Source organism: Festucalex cinctus, chromosome 11 (genome assembly GCF_051991245.1).
Source record: "Festucalex cinctus isolate MCC-2025b chromosome 11, RoL_Fcin_1.0, whole genome shotgun sequence".
Classification (NCBI taxonomy): Eukaryota; Metazoa; Chordata; class Actinopteri; order Syngnathiformes; family Syngnathidae; genus Festucalex; species Festucalex cinctus.
Genome location: NC_135421.1, coordinates 23,335,028 through 23,355,476, shown reverse-complemented (window position 1 = coordinate 23,355,476; position 20,449 = coordinate 23,335,028). Strand labels below are relative to the sequence as shown.

General features: G+C 37.2%; 1 protein-coding gene across 1 annotated transcript in view; it reads right to left on the bottom strand.

Moving 5' to 3' along the window:
- Positions 1 to 20,449, bottom strand: part of erbb4b (erb-b2 receptor tyrosine kinase 4b) — a 238,036-nt gene that overhangs the window by 31,389 nt on the left and 186,198 nt on the right. Inside the window, exons 17-20 of the mRNA XM_077536191.1 lie at positions 19,724 to 19,856; positions 16,288 to 16,410; positions 12,388 to 12,486; positions 7,641 to 7,826 (exon numbers count right to left, since the gene is read on the bottom strand). Of these exons, the coding sequence (XP_077392317.1) occupies positions 7,641 to 7,826; positions 12,388 to 12,486; positions 16,288 to 16,410; positions 19,724 to 19,856 (541 nt within the window). The remainder of the gene's footprint in view (positions 1 to 7,640; positions 7,827 to 12,387; positions 12,487 to 16,287; positions 16,411 to 19,723; positions 19,857 to 20,449) is intronic.

Sequence of the window (20,449 nt, the reverse complement as noted above, 5' to 3'; positions counted from 1 at the left end):
ATTTGACATCTTGCAGGTGAATGCAGTAAGCTTGAGAGAAGCTGCAGGTGAAGAAGAGAGAATAAATATTCTACAGCTTCCTCTTCTGAGTCTTGGGATGTGTCGCTCGCTGTGTACGTGCCTGGATGGAGGAGTGGGAGTGCGCGAGACCTTTACAGCCAAGTTCACTCATACAAGTTTTAAATGTCTTTGTTGGACAAAAAATAAATAAATTAAACAATGCCGAACCGACTAGCCCAGGGGTGTCAAACTCATGTTAGCTCAGGGGCCGCATGGAGGAAAATATATTACCAATTGGGCCGCATCTGTAAAATAACGGTATATAACTTAAAAACGATTGCCGTCAATTATACGTAGATTTTTGCTATTTGTGTGCCTGCCCTAAATTACAGAGCTCAGCTGTAATCATATTGTTCCAAAAAATAATAGAAATGCAAATGGAACGCGGCAACACTGAGTTCTGGATGTGTTAAATCGACCGGTTTTGCATATATTGTTCCCAGAATGCATTGCGTGGCGCAGTTAATGACGTTATAAGGATGCTAATCCTTATATATCTATTTGTGTTACCAGTAATTGAATTTGTGTCGTATTTAAAACGTTTGTCGGTCTATGATTAAAATAAATCAATCAATAAATAAATAAATAAAAAAACGTAACTAAGTTGTGTGTAAAATAATGACATCCAGGACGATTCTCCTGTACAAGTTGCATTGCTCATCTGAGGACTGCTTGTGAAATTAGAAATTTTATATATTTTGATTGTGGCCGGCCGGCTCATTAATTAGTCTGACAGTACCGTTTTTTTTTGTTTTTTTTTTTTGTTTTTTTTTGTTTTTTTTTAACTTTATAAAATCCTCTCGTGGGCCGGATTAAACCCCTTTGCGGGCCTGATCCGGCCCGCGGGCCTTATGTTTGACACCCCTGGACTAGCCAATTAAGGAAACGTGTGTTTCTCAATAGTTTTGGTGTCATTTGCTAAGCGATACACTCCAAAACAACCTTGAGCGCTGACCATTCAACGAAGCATCACGGGGGATTTTGAAAAGAGCTGCAAGCTTTGAAAAGATACCATTTAAAGGTTTTCAGATATGCTTGAGAATGAACCTTCGCAGACAGTGTCCACCGACCCGGGCGTGAAGAGCCTGGTAAGAGGCTAAACTAAATTACTTTTCAAGGAGACAGTTCATGTAGAACGCATTTTAATAATTAATTGAGTTGTGCAACATATGACCCGAGTGTGAAGGTTATGGTTTTCATGTGATTTTGTTCCATAACGAATGGCAGGAACATCACCATAAGAAATGGCCATAAGGCCTATTCTATTCATTAATTCCTGGGATATTATTGAATTTGAATTCAGTCTGGGCACTTTTTTTTTTTTATCAAATACCGAGAGGCCATACCATCCTGTCTCCCTCTGTTGGTCAATGTTTTTCATGTTTTTTTGACGACTACAGCCTGTTAAGTAAAATTCCCTTGCTCTATACTTGTGCATAGGCAATAGTTGGGTTTCCATTCACACATTTGTATTCAAATTTTCAAGAAATACAAAAAATAAAATAAAATAAAATGAATGGAAATGTAGAAATTCGAAAAGGGCCCAAAATTCGCAAACAAAGTTTTTACGGTTATAGGTGGTGGATTATGAAGCGTATTGAAAAAAGGAAAAAATGCGAATTTTGGCTATGGAAACGGGTTTTGCAAATAAAAGCTGACAAGACCGGATACACATCGCACGTTTTGAACGGATATTTCGTCACACGTACGTTTAGTCCCAAAGCAATGTCAGACGATAAAGTAAGGTATACTTTCAAACCTGAAATATTTTTGGAATTAATTAAAAAAAAGTGAATATTAATGCAGTTTTAGATGGAAAACGCTAAGGTTGATCAAGAATTACAAAATAAAACTCATACGACATCACACAGGGCTGTCGCTTCCTGTTTTTCGTCTTCTTCTTTTAAATTACCGGTGGTTCACATCTCTATGGTGTATACTGCCCCCTACAGGAGCGGAGTGCCCTCCCAATATGTGCAGAAAATAAACAAGAACAGATGTAAACGGGCACAAGTCGCATGCCCATTTTGGGCATTTTCACAAAATTCGCTTTAAAATTTCTAAACATTTGATTGGAAACCTGACTAATGACAATAAATGAATTTCATCAATTCCATTACAGATGCAAAAATGAAGAATACGAAAAAGAAACACAATGTGAAACCTGCGGTGGGCTTGGTTATATTCCTTAGCCGCTTTGTTGCATCCGGTGAGCTGAAGCGCTTGATTTAAATCCAATTAACCCGTTTTGGACGGAACTGGAACAGATGCGGTATGGAGAAGGCACTCTTCAAACTTGAGACAATTGGGCTAAAATATGCAGCATGTGCTCAAGTTTTCATTGTGTTACTTTAAGCGTTCGAATGCACAAACTCAAGAGGATGTTAAAAGACTGAGGGTTTTGAATAATGCTGTTCAGAGCTAAAGCTACAAAAAAAAAACCTCATTACAATGACTAACAACTGCAATACTGTAGTAGATATTGTACTTAAAAGGCTTACATGACCATTCATCGTGTAAGCTGCTTGTACTCATACATTTCCTACAACAACCCTTCATCATCCTGTGACAGTGACAGACCGGTTTGAGATACAGTTGCTGCCATGGCAGCAATAGCAACAACATATTGTGGCAACAGTGAGTTAGCGCAGGACTAATCTGTGTTTCTTTCCGGACCTTTTTGTTACCGCTGAGGGGAATCCTACGAGATGGGCTCACAGAGAGCAGGACTCAATTAAGAGAATTTAGTGGCGAGCTGGGCTGTGCTCTACAGATTGATGCAATGAGAATTGTAAAGACAGCAAGTCACCAGAGTGTTTATAACTCTACGACTGCCATCACTCGTCGCAATCATACAGCATGTCTCCACCAGGCAGTGCCGTTTAGTTTAGCTTGCCAGAGGAACGATAAACGCTAATGTAGTGTCTCTTCACTGAAGGGTGGAAATAGCTATGTGTGCTATGTACGGTATATTGTATGGCATCATAGCAGAGCAACCAATCAATAGACTGCGGTATAAATAAGAAGACATTCTTCACAGTGATCCACCATTTTATGGTGGTCGGCGGTTTCTGGAGGAAAACCGAAATCATCAAAACGAACCAAAGCTCATAAAAGATTTCAGGGTTTCAGGAAGGATGAGATGAAAATATTTTCATAATCTAATTCTATAATTGTAAATATAAATTAAAAAGATTAAAATGAAATAAGTCAGGTGTTTCATAATCAGAAATGTTAAGAAAATACTTTTAAATTCATGTGAGAAGTAAATTTCAAGAAAACAGAAACAATACAATAAAAAATTACAATAAAATACACAATATACAATAAAAATTACAATACAAATTACAATACAATACAATAAAAATTGGCCTTTAAAATTCAGTTTTCTTAAGAATTTATGGGAAAAATAGATACATAAAACAATCGAAGGAAAATCGATTTGATATAATAATATATATATTTTTTTTAAACCCAGCCCTACAAGCTGCTTTATTTGAACCAACAGAATTTTTATTTGCAAGGGAAGCTTGCCAAGACCGAGTGAAAATATACGTACAGTATATTATAATACTGTATTTTCCGCACTATAAGGCGCAATAATAATATAACATAGTTTAAAACTTTTTCCATATGTAAGGCACTACAGTAGAGGCTGGGGTTACGTTATTATCCATTAGATGGTGCTGCGCTAAAGGGAATGTCAACAAAACAGTCAGATAGGTCAGTCAAACATTATTAATAGATTACAAACCAGCTTTCTGACAACTCCATTCACTCCCAAAATGAATAAACAGCTGTTTTATTATTTTCTCTGAGGTAAAGTAGTATTAGCTAGCGATCCAAGATGGCGGGATCTTCTGCGCATGCGCGTGACCGATCGTGCAGGGTCACCGATAGCGTCTTGACAGCGAGACCTGTTGCGGCTCAATATTGATCCATATATAAGGCGCACCGGATTATAAGGCGCATGGTCAGCTTTTGAAAAAATTCAAGGCTCTTAGGAGCGCCTTATAGTGCGGAAAATACGGCATATTATATTTGTAAAAAATAACACTCATCCAATAGTAGATATATTATTTTAAATAGAAATATGTGATGGGACTTCTCACCAAGCTTTGCTATAACAATTTAGCCAACTAGCCATCATTAGTTAAAAAAAAAAAAGAAAAAAAAAGACAATTTGATTCTACCTGCCGAGCCCTCTCTTTCAAATCAAAAAGATCTTTCGAGCACATATCTTCCCAGGAGAACAAAGTTACCCTTGTCCAAAATTGTGAAGTCTTATTTATGCAGCAATGAAAGACCACCACTAAAAAAGCTTCAGACGAAAAATACTTTGGGAATACAAATGGGGCGCAAGCATTAGTGAGAGCTGGAACAAGAGCAAAGGATTTAGGGAGACACTTGTTGACGATATCAAATGCTTCAGGCCTGTGATCTGCTTTCGTGCGTGTGCATGCATGTGCGTGTTTATTTGGCAGCGAATCTTAAAGTGAGCAAACTGTGAATGAAGTTGATTTTTTTTATTTTGATTACAGTAGTATAGCAAGTTGCTGTTGATGGACTTCAACACCAGCTCAGCAGCACAGCAGAAGGTATAACAAAGAGTATTATATTAAGGTTAATCTGTTTTTTTTAAGTTATTAATGAGTGTTTTGAAAAATAATCACTAACGTGGCTGAAAAACCCACTAAATTGGCAACACTGACTGTGTTTTTGTCATTCACTGTTGCCTGCCATGTTGTTAGCGCAAACAGTGGACACCAGTGAGGATGCGCTTTGTACCAAGGAGGCCGCTAATTAAAAATCGTCTCAAGGAATTAACTAAATATTTAAAATCAATTAAGCGCCCAGACCTCAGTGGCAGTTGCACGGCTTATCACAGTTGTGACTTATTCAGTTTTGCTAGTAGCAATAAAAGATACAAACTGTTTCGTTTGTAAAGTGCCGTTCTCTTGTGTAGTACTGGAAAACACATGCAGCCAATACTGCCCGCAAAATACTTTTGCCTAATAAACACTACAGTATGTATAATAATATTATTTCACTTCAGGGTATCTTTTCAAATAGTCTTTCATTAATAAAACATATTTTTTCTTCAGTAAACACATTTATATTCTAAATCGTGTATTACTGTCACACCAAACCAGGCATTTCCAAGCACTGGAACTGCCAAGGTGGAGTAAACATTTTTTGACTGGCAAATACGTATTTGCAAGTACATTCAAATAATATGTTTCATCTGAACAAATATGTATTTGCAAAAACATTTGAACATACTTGCAAATACATATTTTCGACCGTGCTTATAGTATTGCGCATATGTAAGTAAAAAAATAAATAAAAAAAATGCTATTTTGTTTTAGCATTTAGCCTACATGATAAACATTATTCTAAATTTTTAAAGTTTATTATATTATTTCTACAGTACATTATTTCCATTCAGCTTTTTTTCTCCCCCATTTTTCAGCATTTAGCCTACAAGTAGCTTTATGCCCCGTGGCATTATGGGAAAAAATGCTCAAGAAAAAAATAAATAAAATACTTAGCCTACAAGTACATTTAAAGGTATGTGTAAGTATGTCTGAACGTACTTGCAAATAAATATACAAACGTATTTGCCAGTAAGAAATGTTTATTACGTTTATTATTTAAAAAATATCGTTGCATATGGTTGATTTGACAGTGTATAATCTGTCCCTTGTAATATACCGTATGCTACAAAATGCGTCACAATAAATATCATGAAAACTGGGTAAAAGAAGCTTAAAAAAAAAAAAAAAACAGGTCATAAATTAATGCTAAAACCCATTCACACCAAGCAAACATAATACGAAAAGTGTGACAAGACTTTAAAGCACAGTGGAGAAAGGAGATGTAATAAGATAAAACAGAATAAAATAAAGCCTTGCATACATCACTGCGCTGATAAATCTGCTCATTAGTATCTCTCTTGAGGTGGTGATCATTATGAAGTATGGTGGTCGCTGACAGAGCGGGAGCACAGGGAGTTACCTCTGGCAGTCAAGTTCTGTCACTTGGAAGAGACCAGAGTACATAACATCGTGGGGCCCAAACACAACTGATGATGAGTGCACAACAAAGATAATGACATTTTCTGGAATGTGTCTTGCATTTAATTTGTGAACGTGTCTATTCTTTAGTATGTAATATGACCCCATGAAATCACTATATTCTCCCGTTTAGTGCGTATCTGGCATGAAAGTATGTACATAACAAATTGAAGTGAATGGGAGAATCTCCACAGCCAGAAAAAGTGCACACAGTCACATGGGAGAATATGAAACTAGGTCCCAGAAGTTGTACCCATATTAACTCTTTGACCGCCAAAAACGTTTAATAACGATTAGTAAAATCACGACGTATGCCGCCATAAACGTTAAATGACGTCAACTAAGTTTTTTATTTTTATTTATTTATTTATTTTATTTTTTTTATCAGTGCAACGTCTTAAGTGCAGCACTGCCTGGTCAATGGGTTGTGGAATCAAAAACACTCCAACTATGGCCAGCAGATGCAAGCATTGTATCTCTTTTTATGAAGGATCAAAGCCTCTGTCATATCAAAGTTTTTTTTTTGATAACGCGTGGCAGTAAAAGAGTTAAAAATAATATGAAAATACAAACTTAACACAGAAGAAAACATTGTAAATAATACAAAATCATCCCCCCTCCATGTTAACAACTGTTCACAGCAGGCAAACAATATATTTATTAGGGCTGTCAAACGAAAACAATTTGTAATCAGATTAATCACATCTTAAAATTTTGATTAATCACGATTAATCGCTTAATTAAGAAGGCTTTTTGTCAACATTATTTGCCCGCCAAATTTAAAATGCACCTCTTAAGTGTTAATTTTTTTCGGCATCTTTTTCTAATCAGTTAATTACTTGCATAATTTAAAGTGGAAAAAAAATGACACCAATAGTTTGACATCAACAAATATTCTGAATATCACACAGAAACATTTATTAAGTGCTTCACTTTAATGCATGTTATGATTATTGTTCAAACACAACCTGTGCTACCTTTAACGTAGCCATCCGCTGTCAAGCTAAAGGATCATCTACAGTCAAAATTAATAGTGCGATTAATCTGCGTTAATACATGATTAATGCGATAATTTTTTGTGATTAATTAATTAGTTAACGCTTTAACTTTGACAGCACTAATATTTATTCACGTATAGCTGCGTTCACTCACTTTGCCAAAGAGCGATCTGTTTAATAAATTGTGTTACACTGCACGGGGGCTGTAATGTACAGTAGTACAGTGAGTAATTTGATGGGTTTGGATTTCCCAAAGGAAAGTCACCATCGTGCTACTGTCTGCCTCTGATTTAACCACCACCAAAATGAAAATATTTTCAAAAATGTTAAATAAATTGATAAGTGAATAATCAGTAATGAGCATCGAAAATATAAACTACAACATTAACAACCACAACGATACTCCAAACCGCAATTTACCCATCAACTCACCAATCTGCAGCAAGTTAAACATAACGCACTGAACCTAAGAATGCGGCCGTTTTTTGTTTTTTTTTCCATTTACCTTGGCAATCTGGACACACCAGTTGAGCAGCAGCTGGGATCCGATGTTGTCCTTGTGCTCGTAGACGTAGTCGAGGAGGCACCCGTGAGGCATGAGTTGCGTAACCAGCTGGATGGTGGGACTCAGGCAGACGCCCAGCAGACGCACCAGGTGAGGGTGCTCCATGCTGGCCATGATCAGGGCCTCCTGAAAGACACACATTTGGAACTTCTGGTACGTGGAGGAAAGGAAACATGGAAGCAGAGGTGGGTAGTAATGAGCTACGTTTACTCCGTTACAGTTGGTTTTGGTTCATGAAAGAGACTTTCTCCTTGGCCGCTAACCACTTGTGATGTTTTAGTCGTGTCGCCAATCAAATCAGGCATCAGGCAGTCACATGAGCGCACACAATGATTTCAATATCGTGATAATTATCGTATCATGATGTTTGGATATTGTTACATCCCTACTGTCGGTTAGTTTATTAGTGCAGTTTAATTTAAATTTGGCATATTTTTGCCAACTACGCACATTTAACGGTTAATTGTTTTGTTTTTTGTCAATGTGAGTTTTTCTTTATTTACAATATTGTGATGAGCTTTTTTTTTTTTTTTTATCTTCTAGATGTAGGTGGTACCTCATTAAAACAAATCATTTCATAATTCCTATAGAAGCTTTTGTTTTTCTTGTTTTTGTAGTTGGCATTTTTAAAGTACCGTATTTTCCGCACTATAAGGCCCACCTAAAAGCCTTCAATTTTATCAAAAGCTGACCATGCGCCTTATAATCCAGTGCGCCTTATATATGGATCAATATTGAGCCGCAACAGGTCTCGCTGTCAAGACGCTATCGGTGACCCTGCACCATCGGTGACGCGCATGCGCAGAAGATCCCGCCATCTTGGATCGCTAGCTAATACTAATACTTTATCTCAGAGAAAATAATAAAACAGCTGTTTATTCATTTTGGGAGTGAATGGAGTTGTCAGAAAGCTGCTTTGTCATCTATTAATAAAGTTTGACTGACCTATCTGACTGTTTTGTTGACATTCCCTTTAGCGCAGCACCATCTAATGGATGCATAACGTAACCCCAGCCTCTACTGTTGCGCCTTATATGTGGAAAAAAGTTTTAAAATATGTCATTCATTGAAGGTGCGCCTTATAATGCGGTGCGCCTTATAGTGCGGAAAATACGGTACTGTACTTTTACAGACATTGTATGCTAGAGCAGCCAGCTCAAAAAAAAAAAAAAAAAAAAAAAAAAAAGGAGTTGAACTTTTTTGGTCATCAGTAAATTGTATGCACATGAAACAGGCAATTTTTTTTTGTAAATATTGGTCATTTTCTAATTGTGTGGATAGAGAACTAGAAGCACAAGTTGAAAGACTCGCAGAACACTCGCAGAACGTTCACCATGTTTACAAGAACCGAGTTAACTGGCAAAGATCACAGGGCTCCTTATTCTGTTTCAGGCTCGTTTCTCTTGAAGCAGCGAGCGGCAAGGTTCCACTCAAGTCAAAAAGTGGAGAATTTCATTTTATCAAAGTGGCTTGTTGTACTGCAGGATTCTTTACTTTTTTTTGTTTTTGTTTTTAATATAACGAATACACAATTGAAGAATTTTCCCACAATAGGTCCTACAACATTACAATAAAGTAGTAAAGGAACATAGCACTAAACTATTTCTGATGTTGTGATATATATTCCTGACAACACACACACAACAGCGTACTGTGTCTACAGACGTTATGGGTTAATTCATCACGAGACAGATCGTAATGTAACACACATGCAGTACACATCACGTTAATGTGTTTTTGTGCGTATCAGGCAGACGGATATACGACGCATCTTGTAAAGCTCCAGTGAGCATCAACAGGAGTGATATCAGAAGAGGATTAATACGTTGCAAGTATCACAAGGCTTGGATAATAAGATGATGCAGAGATTGAAGCAGAGAATTAGATATCTTTTTTTTTTTCATTATATTCTGATAACCTAAATCCTAACATGTGAGAATGAAGCGATAGCATAAATGCTATACTGTGGACAAAATGCAACATTGATTTTTATTTGGGAGGAAAGAGTCATAGAATTTATTTTGTTGGTTAACAATTTCCTTATTCACATTGAAGCCAACGTGCTGCTTTTAAATGCATATTTTTGCCTGCTAATTCACAAATATCCATAAATGAATAATGAAACTCTCTTCATGTTAATTATTAGCCTTAATTCAGGAATGTTAAACTCATTTTTTTTTGTAGGGGACACTGAACCAAATTTGACCTCAAGTGGGCGGGACCAGTATTTCCGTGGCCTGATAAGCTATAAAATATGACAAGTCAAAAATGTTATTTTTTGGGGGTGCAAATTATTACATGCACATTCTAAAAAAATACCATATATTATATTATATTATATTATATTATATTATATTATATTATATTATATTATGTATTTATAAATATTTTTAGCCATTGAAAAAAAGGATTGCATGATTTTTCCATCAAATGACGGGCCACTTCTGGCCCACGGGCCACATATTTGATTCTTTTGTGTTTTTTGTTGTGACATTCTCTACTGACATCACTTTGTGATGGCTTAAGTTAAAAGACATATTTATAATTTGAATTTTGAAAAAGCTCATTAGCAACTTTTATGTTTGTTGTGGTGAACTTGGTCTCAGCATAATGTGACTTCTCATATTCAGTGGTATTAACATTAACTCATTCACTCCCAGCTGTTTTACTGGATTTTGACTGATTTTGCAAGGCCCACAGAATATTGTGTTCTATTTGTTATAAAAACACGGAACCTGCCAAAAGCATCAGGGGAAAAAAAAAAAAAAAAAGTATATTTCTATGTTTCCATTTTGCAGCAATTAGCATTGGAATACAGCTAAGTTTCATCATTATTTACAAATCTTTTTAAAACTGGGGAAAAAAAGAAAAGAAAAAAAAGAGTGTTTTGCAACATGGCCCTGGTTAATCTCTTATACTCTGCTGCCATCTGCTGGCCGTTTTTGTAATAACTACTGATTCAAGCGGTCTCTTCAGTTCAGAGGCTGCATTAAAGCCTTAAAAAAAAAAAAGTCTCTTAATAGTCTGCTGGACAAAGGCACATGTGTATTTTTGTCATTCTAATATATAGTATATTTTTGTGCGTTTACTTGCTTATACAGCATATGAGTATACCTGGACACTTCATATGTTAGTTGAATGTAATTTTGGTGCTCCGTATGTTGTATGTATGTAGTTTTTAACTGTTATGTAATTTTATTTTATGAGGACTACAGATGGAAATTAGCATATTGCTAAATCTGGTGCAGCCATCTTTTTAATGTTACTGTACACTGTCCTTTTAATAAACCAAACTCAAACTCAAACTCAAACAAGAGAAACATAATTCAGCAAGTCCCAGCGATTCAAACGTAATGGGATATAAAACCTGTCTCTTTGGTTTAAAACCATTTACTGTACATAGTAGGCATACGGCTGTCCTACTATGCCCTCACAAAATCCTGTTTAGTCTCCCTTTCGGTTGCCAAGACAAGCTCTCAAAGCACACTGAGCATAAATTTTAACAAATATTGGGTATTCATCAAAGGCATCCTTCTGAACACAGAAATGCTCACACTAACACTTCCTCTTAGACCGGCAAAGTAAGTGTAAAAGAAAAAACAAAAAACAAAAACGAATGCAATTGGGTCGCTTTCTGTGTGTGCGCGCGCCAGGATGTGTATGTGTGCTAATGAGAGTCATTTCATCTGCATTGCATCATCACTGGGTAATAAGCTTGATCTTTTTCAGTTTTCTTTTTGAAACAAGATGAACTGTGAATGTTCGAAAAATGGAATCTGGTGAATGCACAGTGGGTACGAAAAGTCTACGCACCCCTGTTCAAATGACAAGTTTTTGTGATGTAAAAAAAAAAAAAAAAAAAAAAAAAAACACCGACTTTTTTTTTTCCTTTTTTTAAATGTTTTTGAGAAATGCAGTGAAGTAAAGATAAGCAGATTCTTACAAATGGGATGTTCCTGATTTCAAAATACTTCTATTAAAAAAACACTCATTTTATTTTGAATTAACAGTGCAGAAAATGTACAATCAATAATTGATTATGATTCAGTTACTGTTTTGGTCGTACCATCCATTAGAAAACCGTCAAAAACATTAATCATTGTTTTCCAAAGTAAAAGTAATTTTTTTACAAACTTTTGACAATCAGTCTTCTCTCATGGCCGACTACCAAAATCGGAGAATATTTTCTATCGAGAGGATAAAATGGACCATTTTGAGCTCAACAAAATCTCAACATGATTAAATGTCAAAATAGTTGTTGATTAACTTGATAACCATTTGTGGTAGATTAATTGCATAATGTTGGACCTCTAGTTAAAACAGCATAATCCAATACAAGAGGCACATCCAAAATGTATGTCTTTAGAAATATAAATTTCTAAAGACAAATGAATATTTCAAATATTCATTTTTGAGTCTCAGAAATGGTATATTGCAAGGGTGTAGAAGTGCATTGATGCTTTGCCTATTTTAGCTCATATAATTTGGCTCCAAAAGTAGAAAATGCTAATCACTATGATGAAAAAACACAGCAAAACAAACATCATCAAAAATGAGCATTCAAATTTTGAGAGCGATCTTGTTTTGGATCTCACTGAATTGCGCAGGTGCACCAAATGAAGCATCCCATGAGAAACTAACATGCAATTCATAAATGAAAACCTGCCATTGAATTGTATTAACTTACGTCCATGAAATCCACGTTTGCCTTGGGCCCCGTGGCTTCATTTAGGATTTTGATGGCTACGGGTATCTTAACCGTTTCGCCTTCTGGAATCCAAATTCCCTATGAAGAAATGCAAACAAAACACATGCTGAGCCACAGTACATTCACAACCTGTTTAAAAACAGCTGATGCATGTGCACATTTTCAAACACACCCCACTCAGTTCCCACATATGAACAACCATCTGGACAAAACTATTGGTAAATTACAACGACAGTCGATAACAATAAAAGAAAATAATGTGTTTCCTTCCCCATTTTAGCCTTTTTGAGTTAAATAGTTCATGCAGAGATTACATCAATCTCAAACAGTGATTCTAAAACAGTTTATAGTAGCACATTAGTGAACCGTGAAATTCTCCAATTTTACTTAATAGTAGAGTTCCAAATATTATTTATGTACAGTACTAAAAATAATGTCTCTTTGTTTAATCATTCGACAGTAATGTATAGTAACACGCAAAAGAAAAAAAACATGTCCACTTATAGCCAGTAGGGGGTGCAAAAAAAAAAAAAAAAAAAGCTGGGTGATCACTGAGCTAACACTCAGGCTTAATAACCCTTTTTGATTTTTTTTTTTCCTTTCATTTTTATTAATGGACTTCTAAACAAGCACTGATTCATAACCACAGTATTCTGATTAAACTATATTGGCTTGATTTCATACAAAAAAAACAAAAAAACAAACAAAAAAAACACAACAACATGCTTTCTTGCAAAAAGTGGAGCTGGCGAGATCAACAAGTCCCCCCCGACCGACTTCACATCCACTACATAAGATATTTTCAAAATTTAAAGTGTGCCTTATATTTTCACAGATTTAAAAGACATTCACAAGTTTTGGGATGAGTACAGATTCCTCATGCACAAGTCCAAGAGCGTAAAAAAAAGGATATAAGGATGTACAGTATAAACTTGAAAACAAGTCATCAAAGGCAGAATGACCACTTCCGCTTGGCAATAAATATTTAGTTTTAAGAAGTTAAACTTGTTGATTTATGTTAGTGAACGATGATGATGTAAAAGCTTTATACTTGGACAACCTTTTCCACTTTCTTGTTAAATACTGGCTCTGCTCTCTATCTCAATTAGTAAATTGATCATTCCTCCACCCTTGTCACCTATTTTATCTCCTTTCTTTCAAGCTGTCATCCAAAATCCCATTGGGGTAGTGAGTCCTGTGATGATATAGTGCATGCTGAACGATTAAAAGTTATTTTGTCCTTCAAAAAAACGGCAAAACTATTTTAGCATTTTTGAAGGATCCAATTTCGACTGTGATTAAAGTGATTTAGCAAGCTGCCAAAACGGTCAAAGCATTTAAAAGAGGAGGGAGAATTCAAGTGGCTCTCAACTTTTCAACAAGCTTCAAATGCGTCGCAGCGCCGCCATATACGCCCCCCATGACAGCAGGCTTAACACCTCCACTAAAGTGAAACCACCTCTGATCACAGCTTCAATTTCAGGGCGTGATACATTTAGTTTTACACACTCGCTCCAAGAGCACGCGTCGATGTAATTATTGCTCAGTGAGGTTTAATTTAATCAAAATCAAATGCATTTCAGCGAAAATATTCAGCAAGCTCATAACAGTTCACCATCCTAATTGTCCAAAATTGGGTTCTAGTGTTTGTTTTTATTGTCTGTTCCTACAATAATAGTGGGCTTTTTATTGGCCTGTTCATTAATGTTCCAAAACATGCTTAATTTCACATCATTACTAAAGCGTACCGCAACCTGCCAATGGAAATATTACACTGCTGTTAAATTCTGAAAATGGGCAAAAGAAGCAATTCCAAGCTAAGACAAAAACACTAGACGGCCATTTGAGACAACAATCTTCTGCTAAGGGTGTGTGATGCTTCAGAACAATATCTGCACTCCTCTGTTCATAATAATGACCCCCCCCCCCCCAAAAAAAAAAAAAAAAACATTCAAAAATATAGATAAAGACAAGCTGCGCAAGACATTTTGAAATACTACGAGGGCTGACGATCATTTGGAAAAAGGAAAGAAAACACGCACATTGCTGGCAAGTGTCCCTTCGGCATAGATATCCATACATTGAGCCTTCACTCAGAATGGCTGCCATGTCGAACAGTCACTCCTGTGATGGTCTCTATGAGCTTGCATCATAGATGCATGTCTGATGTTTGCAATTGTCAAATGTCGGAACACCCTTTCGTTATTGTCAATCCGTGAATATTTCAATGTAAACTGTATTGTAATTGTCAATCCGTCAATTTATTCCTCAGTGAAATGTTCAATGTTCTTCAATGTTTTTTGTTAACCTGGCAAAATCCAGATGGACATATTCATCTGGTACCGCTCCACAGTAATTACGTCGGGAAAAGGCGGGACATTCTCTACAATTATTCGAGCTGATTGGACGATGCGACATTCTACACACTTGTTTTAACCAATCACGGCCACGGATGAAAATGCGTTTGTGTCCGTTCGTCGTTCTTGTCGAAGAGGGGGGAAAAGCACGGACATCTTACCAGCTAGAAATGCACGAAGCGCCTCTCGCTGTTCAACATTCAACAAAGAAACGGTGAGTAATCTGCGAGAACAGAATTAATTGTAGCGTCCATTTGTCCATGTTAGGTTTGTTTGTTAGCCCCGGCGTCGGCGCTGGCTTCCTGGGTTCGTCACAGTTGCATATCCCGCCCCCAAACACAATGCCGTTCTGTGATTGGTCCGAACCGCCAGTGGTTCGGGAACGACAGTTATCTGCGAGAGTGGTACAAGATAGTATTCTCCGGAGTTTGTGAACACACAAATATCGTGAGAATTCATCTTGCAAGGCCAGTTTTTTGTCATTTGTCAACAAAATAGGCATTGGCGGATTGATGATGACATTGACAGACTGACGATTACATTCACGGACGAAATCCCACTTCTGGCAATCCAAAGTCCGTCAAAGTTTCCCGTCATTTATCAACAAAACGGGCGTCCGTCAATATTGACAGAATGCCCAGCTGTGGTTTTAATGAACTTATTGAAGCCAAACACACCCAAGATGGCGACTATATGCACGTCATCAACAAGCATAAGATTGCCCAAGCTATGGTCTCGAAGTAGCATGCAGGCTCACCCATCCAGCATTCAAGATGTTTGTTGCAAGGAACACCAAAGAGTGCAATAACTGATTCAGATGATACCATTGGCCACAATGCAACGAGTCATTTTCAACATAACTCATTCACTGCCAATGACGACTATAGACGTCAAAAATAAAATTAAATAAAATTAAATAAAAATTTTAATTAAAAAAAAAGAAATTTCAATTTAGTTTTAGTTATAGTCTTCTGACTAAATATAATTAAAGCCTTAGTCATAACTTAGTCACCTGATTGTATTTGAGTTTTAATCCAACTTTAGTCGAAAAAAATAAAGAGCAATTTTAGTCGACTAAATTGACTTCTGGGGGTCGAGACCCAGTTTGTGGTCTCAGTAAGACCAAGACCAATCACTATGCACGATGGTAGCACTTAGTAATGAAATTGTTGTCATTGTTGTTATTAATAACAATTGGGATTAATAACTCTGAATGAAAACAATGTATGACTAAAACTAAATTCAAATTTCTTGTCAAAATTTGCACTGGCTGTTTGCTTGGATTTTTGACGTCTATAGTCGTCATTGGCAGTGAATGAGTTAAAAGAACAATTTTTTAAGCAATATGTCTTCTGATTAGACTATTTGTTTTCAAATAACTGAATGTTGGGCTTTGTAAAACGCTTTAGACACAGTTTAGAGTATTACTATCTAGGTCAAAGTTTATTTATTTTCTGGGAAGTTATGAATCCAACTGGAAGTCGTTTGTGCACGATTAGCAAATCGTGATTCCAGCCCCTACCTTGTATACGGTCCCAAATGCCCCAGAACCGAGGATCTTGACTCTTTTCAGTTCTGTCTCTTTCAAGATTCGAAGTTGAGCCTGGTTAGGTGCTGTCCCACTAGGCGTCAAAGGTTCCACCAGCTGAAGAAACAGAAAATACAGAACCATTCATTACTGTGACTGGTCAGTATGTACTTCGCATCACAGTGTGGTGTTGGCCTTCCCACAACTGTATGGCACGTGACCATGAAAAAAGAAATGATTACAAATGATCATTACAGAATCTCCAAATTTCAAGTTCACGCCGTTATATCATCACTTCTCAAGTACAGAAGAGCAATAAATAGATGAGGGAGGAAATGAGAGAAGGGAAAAAAAAAAAAGGAACCCTTGCAGAAATAAAACAACGAGAAGGCAGCAGAGAGGAAGCAGGCAGCTGACTTGCTTGGAGATGCAAAAGCATACAAAACGGAAGCAATATAAGGAGGATTAGGAAAATAGCATCCAGGATCCAAAAGCGGGAAGGGAAGGCGGAGATAATCACAGAGTGTAAATCAGACAGACATGGGTGGGCAGCCATGGTTCCCTCTGGCTCACAATTGTTACAGTTTGATTAAAAACAATAGCAATTCTTCATTGAAACTGAATAATAAATCAGCATCTGGAGGGGGACAAATGCACACACACAACCAATCACGTACGCACAAACACTGCAAGGAGCTGTCCAGCACAGTGGGAACTGTCTCCATTCTCACTCAAAATAGTGGTGCTGAATTGTTAAAAGTGGAAGTCAACCTTAGACATTTCTTGACAATAATATGTTACATATGACCTCACTGGTCTAAACATGACATTCTGATTAATATTACATTTATACAATATGAGTTATGAAGCAAAATCCAGCCGTTTTTTTATCCATCTTAGGAGGCAGCCATTTTGCCACTTGCTGTCGACTGAAGATGACATCGATGTTGCTCAGGGATCAGGCAACGACCAATCACAGCTCACATGTTTTCTGAAGCTGCGCTGTGATTGGTTGTCACTCGTACCAGTCCGCAAATAATAAACACACATACACTATACCAGGGGTCTCCAAGTTCGGTCCTCGAGAGCCCCTATCCAGCCCGTTTTCCATGTCTCCGTCCTTCAGCACAGCTGAATCTAATGATCAGCTAATCAACAAGCTTTGCAGAAGCCTGATAACGATCCCGATCATGAATCAGGTGTGTTAGTGGAGAGAAACATGGAAAAGAGGCTGGATAGGGGCTCTCGAGGACCGAACTTGGAGACCCCTGTACTATACTATATTATCAATATATAACTCATTCACTCCCAGCCATTTTCACAGAAGCAATCCCGTTCGCTCCCGGAGGATTTTGACTGATTTTGCAAGGCCCACAGAATATTGTGTTCTATTGCTATAAAAGCATGGAACCTATCAAAAGGAAAAAAAAAAAAAAAAGTATGTTTCTATCTATTTCCGTTTTGCGGCAATTAGCATTAGAAGAGAGCTAAGTTTCATCAGTATTCAAAAATCTATTTAAAATTCTAAGTAATTTAGCTTTTTCTCTGGATGGCCCCTTGTTGATCTTCGTTGCTCTGCTGCCACCTGCTGGCCGTTTGTGTAATAACTACCATTTCTGCAACCGTTCTTTGCAGTTCTGTATGCTCTAGCATAAAAAACTAAACAAAACAAACAAACAAACAAAAAACCGTATAAATACGTCTTTGGGACACTTAGAACATAAAAAAAACGTATTTACACGTTATTGGGAGCAAATGAGTTAAAGGATGCACAGGTGCCCTCGAGGACTGGAAATTGCATATTTTGTGTTATGGGCCCACATAATAACCATCCATCTACAACAGCAGCCCAACTTTCACTCTTTGTTGCTTACACTATCACGTGTGGGCATTGAAGTGGTCACGTGGGCCGTCCTCGGTTTCTCCCACATGTGTTCTAAGCCACTGGATCATTACAGGCCTGGTGACTTTTTTCCTCAACTTTGTGCAAGTTCAGCTGTGCTCAACTCCCTGCCTGCATTACCCCACTCCTCCTTCAACCACCTGCTTGCCTTTGACTATGTCTGCCATTATCCACTCGCCCATCAATCTCCACCTCTTGAGAATAATCCATGGATGAAGGACCTGCACAGTACACGTGGAGTCTCCTAACTGAGCGAAATGGCACGGGAGTGTCTTTGCGACAAGCATAATTGGAGGTCGTAATACCAAATGCAAAGGTAATGTTCGACAGTTATCCCACTTCTCACGTCAGCTGCGCATGACGCACTGAAACATCCACTGGAAAGAGTGCAAACTACCAGACCTCATTTTCCATGTGGGCAAATGAGTGCCTTAGATAATGTACAGTACAGTACTGTACTTTTCATGTTTTAACACATAGATGGGTAGAAATATCCTTCTCTACCAATGTTGCCGTTCTGTACCTTTTACTGACACCATTTTATTGTTAAGAAAGCTAAAATGAATACTTGAGCCTCTGAGTTAGGATGGAAAGTATGTTTAACTGATGAAATATGTATGACTGATACGGTATATAATTTTGAACTATACAAATTGGTGGTAACTCGAATTGAGATGCAAATTGGCTGTAAAAAAAAACGAATGCCAAATCAGTCTTTTTGAGTTTAGATGAGAATGCATCATAGCATATTGTCGCTTGTGTGAGTATCACATAAATGTTATAATGACAACGCATGTCACCTAATACGTGTGTGTGTGTGTTAATGAGCATTATATTAAACTGTTAAGCAATCAGCCTTTGTTGTACTGTTGGCCTCTGTCGCCACAAACTTGGGCGATGGACCGGAGAGATGAACCCTCCAAGGTTAGCTTAGCGCTAGCTAGCTAGTAGGATAGATCATGGATGGATTTTAAGGTTTGCCAAAAGCCAAGAAAAAAATAACCACCCTGGGTTCTGCCGTTGGTAAAGCCCTTTGGACAAAGTGGTGTAGGTAAAGTGCTATATAAGTACACGCCATTTACTACTATGATAAAATTAGATTTTTCTTTGTTTTTTGGCCAATGATGTGTTTTACGGAAAAAGTACCAGTAGGGATCCATTTGAGTTGATTTGGGATTTGATGCTCAAATGGTAAAAGAATAGCCAAGGTGGCTTTTGGGTGCTAGTCTGAGCTCTAATAATGATTATATTAAAATATGTTGGTTTCATTTCCAGGTTTATGAACATCCAATATGGGGCTAACACAGTTCAGTCCAACGCGACCAAAGTTACTTGGATTCCAAGTACATTTTTCTATAAACAAACAAACAAACAAACAAACAAACAAACAAACAAACAAACAAACATCAACCACAGTCCATCCTATATAGTAACTTTTCTTTTGACGCTGTCAAAAGTCCACATTTTTTCATACAATTGTTGCCCCGATTTGAATCTGTTTATTTCCGCAATAAGGACCTTACTCACCTCTGTCTCCAGGAAGCGACGGAGGGCCCGCTTCTTCTTGATGTTGTTCCGGCGCACAGACACCGCCACACTCAGCACAATGATAACCACCATGAAGAGGCTGCCGATGACCCCCGCTGCGATCAAAGGGGTTCTGAGGACAATAACGCGGAGGGGAAGAGAAGAAGGAAACATCATAAGTCATTAAAATGGATGTAGCATCGCCATTGGGAGATAAGAAAAGTTGGGGTGAAGCAGAGAGTTTGGGAAGTAGCGTAAGTATCGTACAATACTGACAAGCAAGAAGAAAATACTAAGGCATGGGAGTACAAATCCTACGTAGTCAAGTAGGGATGTAACGATAAGGGCAATATCGTGATATTAAAACGTCCACAATGTCGTCGTCGTCATGTTCACAATATTTAAAAGGAACATATCTGTTAAAAAAATCAGGTTGATTTCCATTTATGCAGTTCTAGCAACCTCTAGTGGCTAGTTTATTAGTGAAATTTAATTTTCATTAGGGATGTTTTGGCCTTCTATGTTTAAAATCTATGCTAATTGTCAGATAAAGGGGAACCTAATTTGCTTGTGAAGCAATCAATGTGTGCTTGCATTACCAGTAAGTGCCTCAATATTGTTATTAGAGATTGTATAGGTGGTTTATATGCATTGCTGTTATTGCTTAACAAAAGCACAATATTGTGCTTTATTTAGTATGAGCTCTTTTTTTTTTTTTTTTTTTTA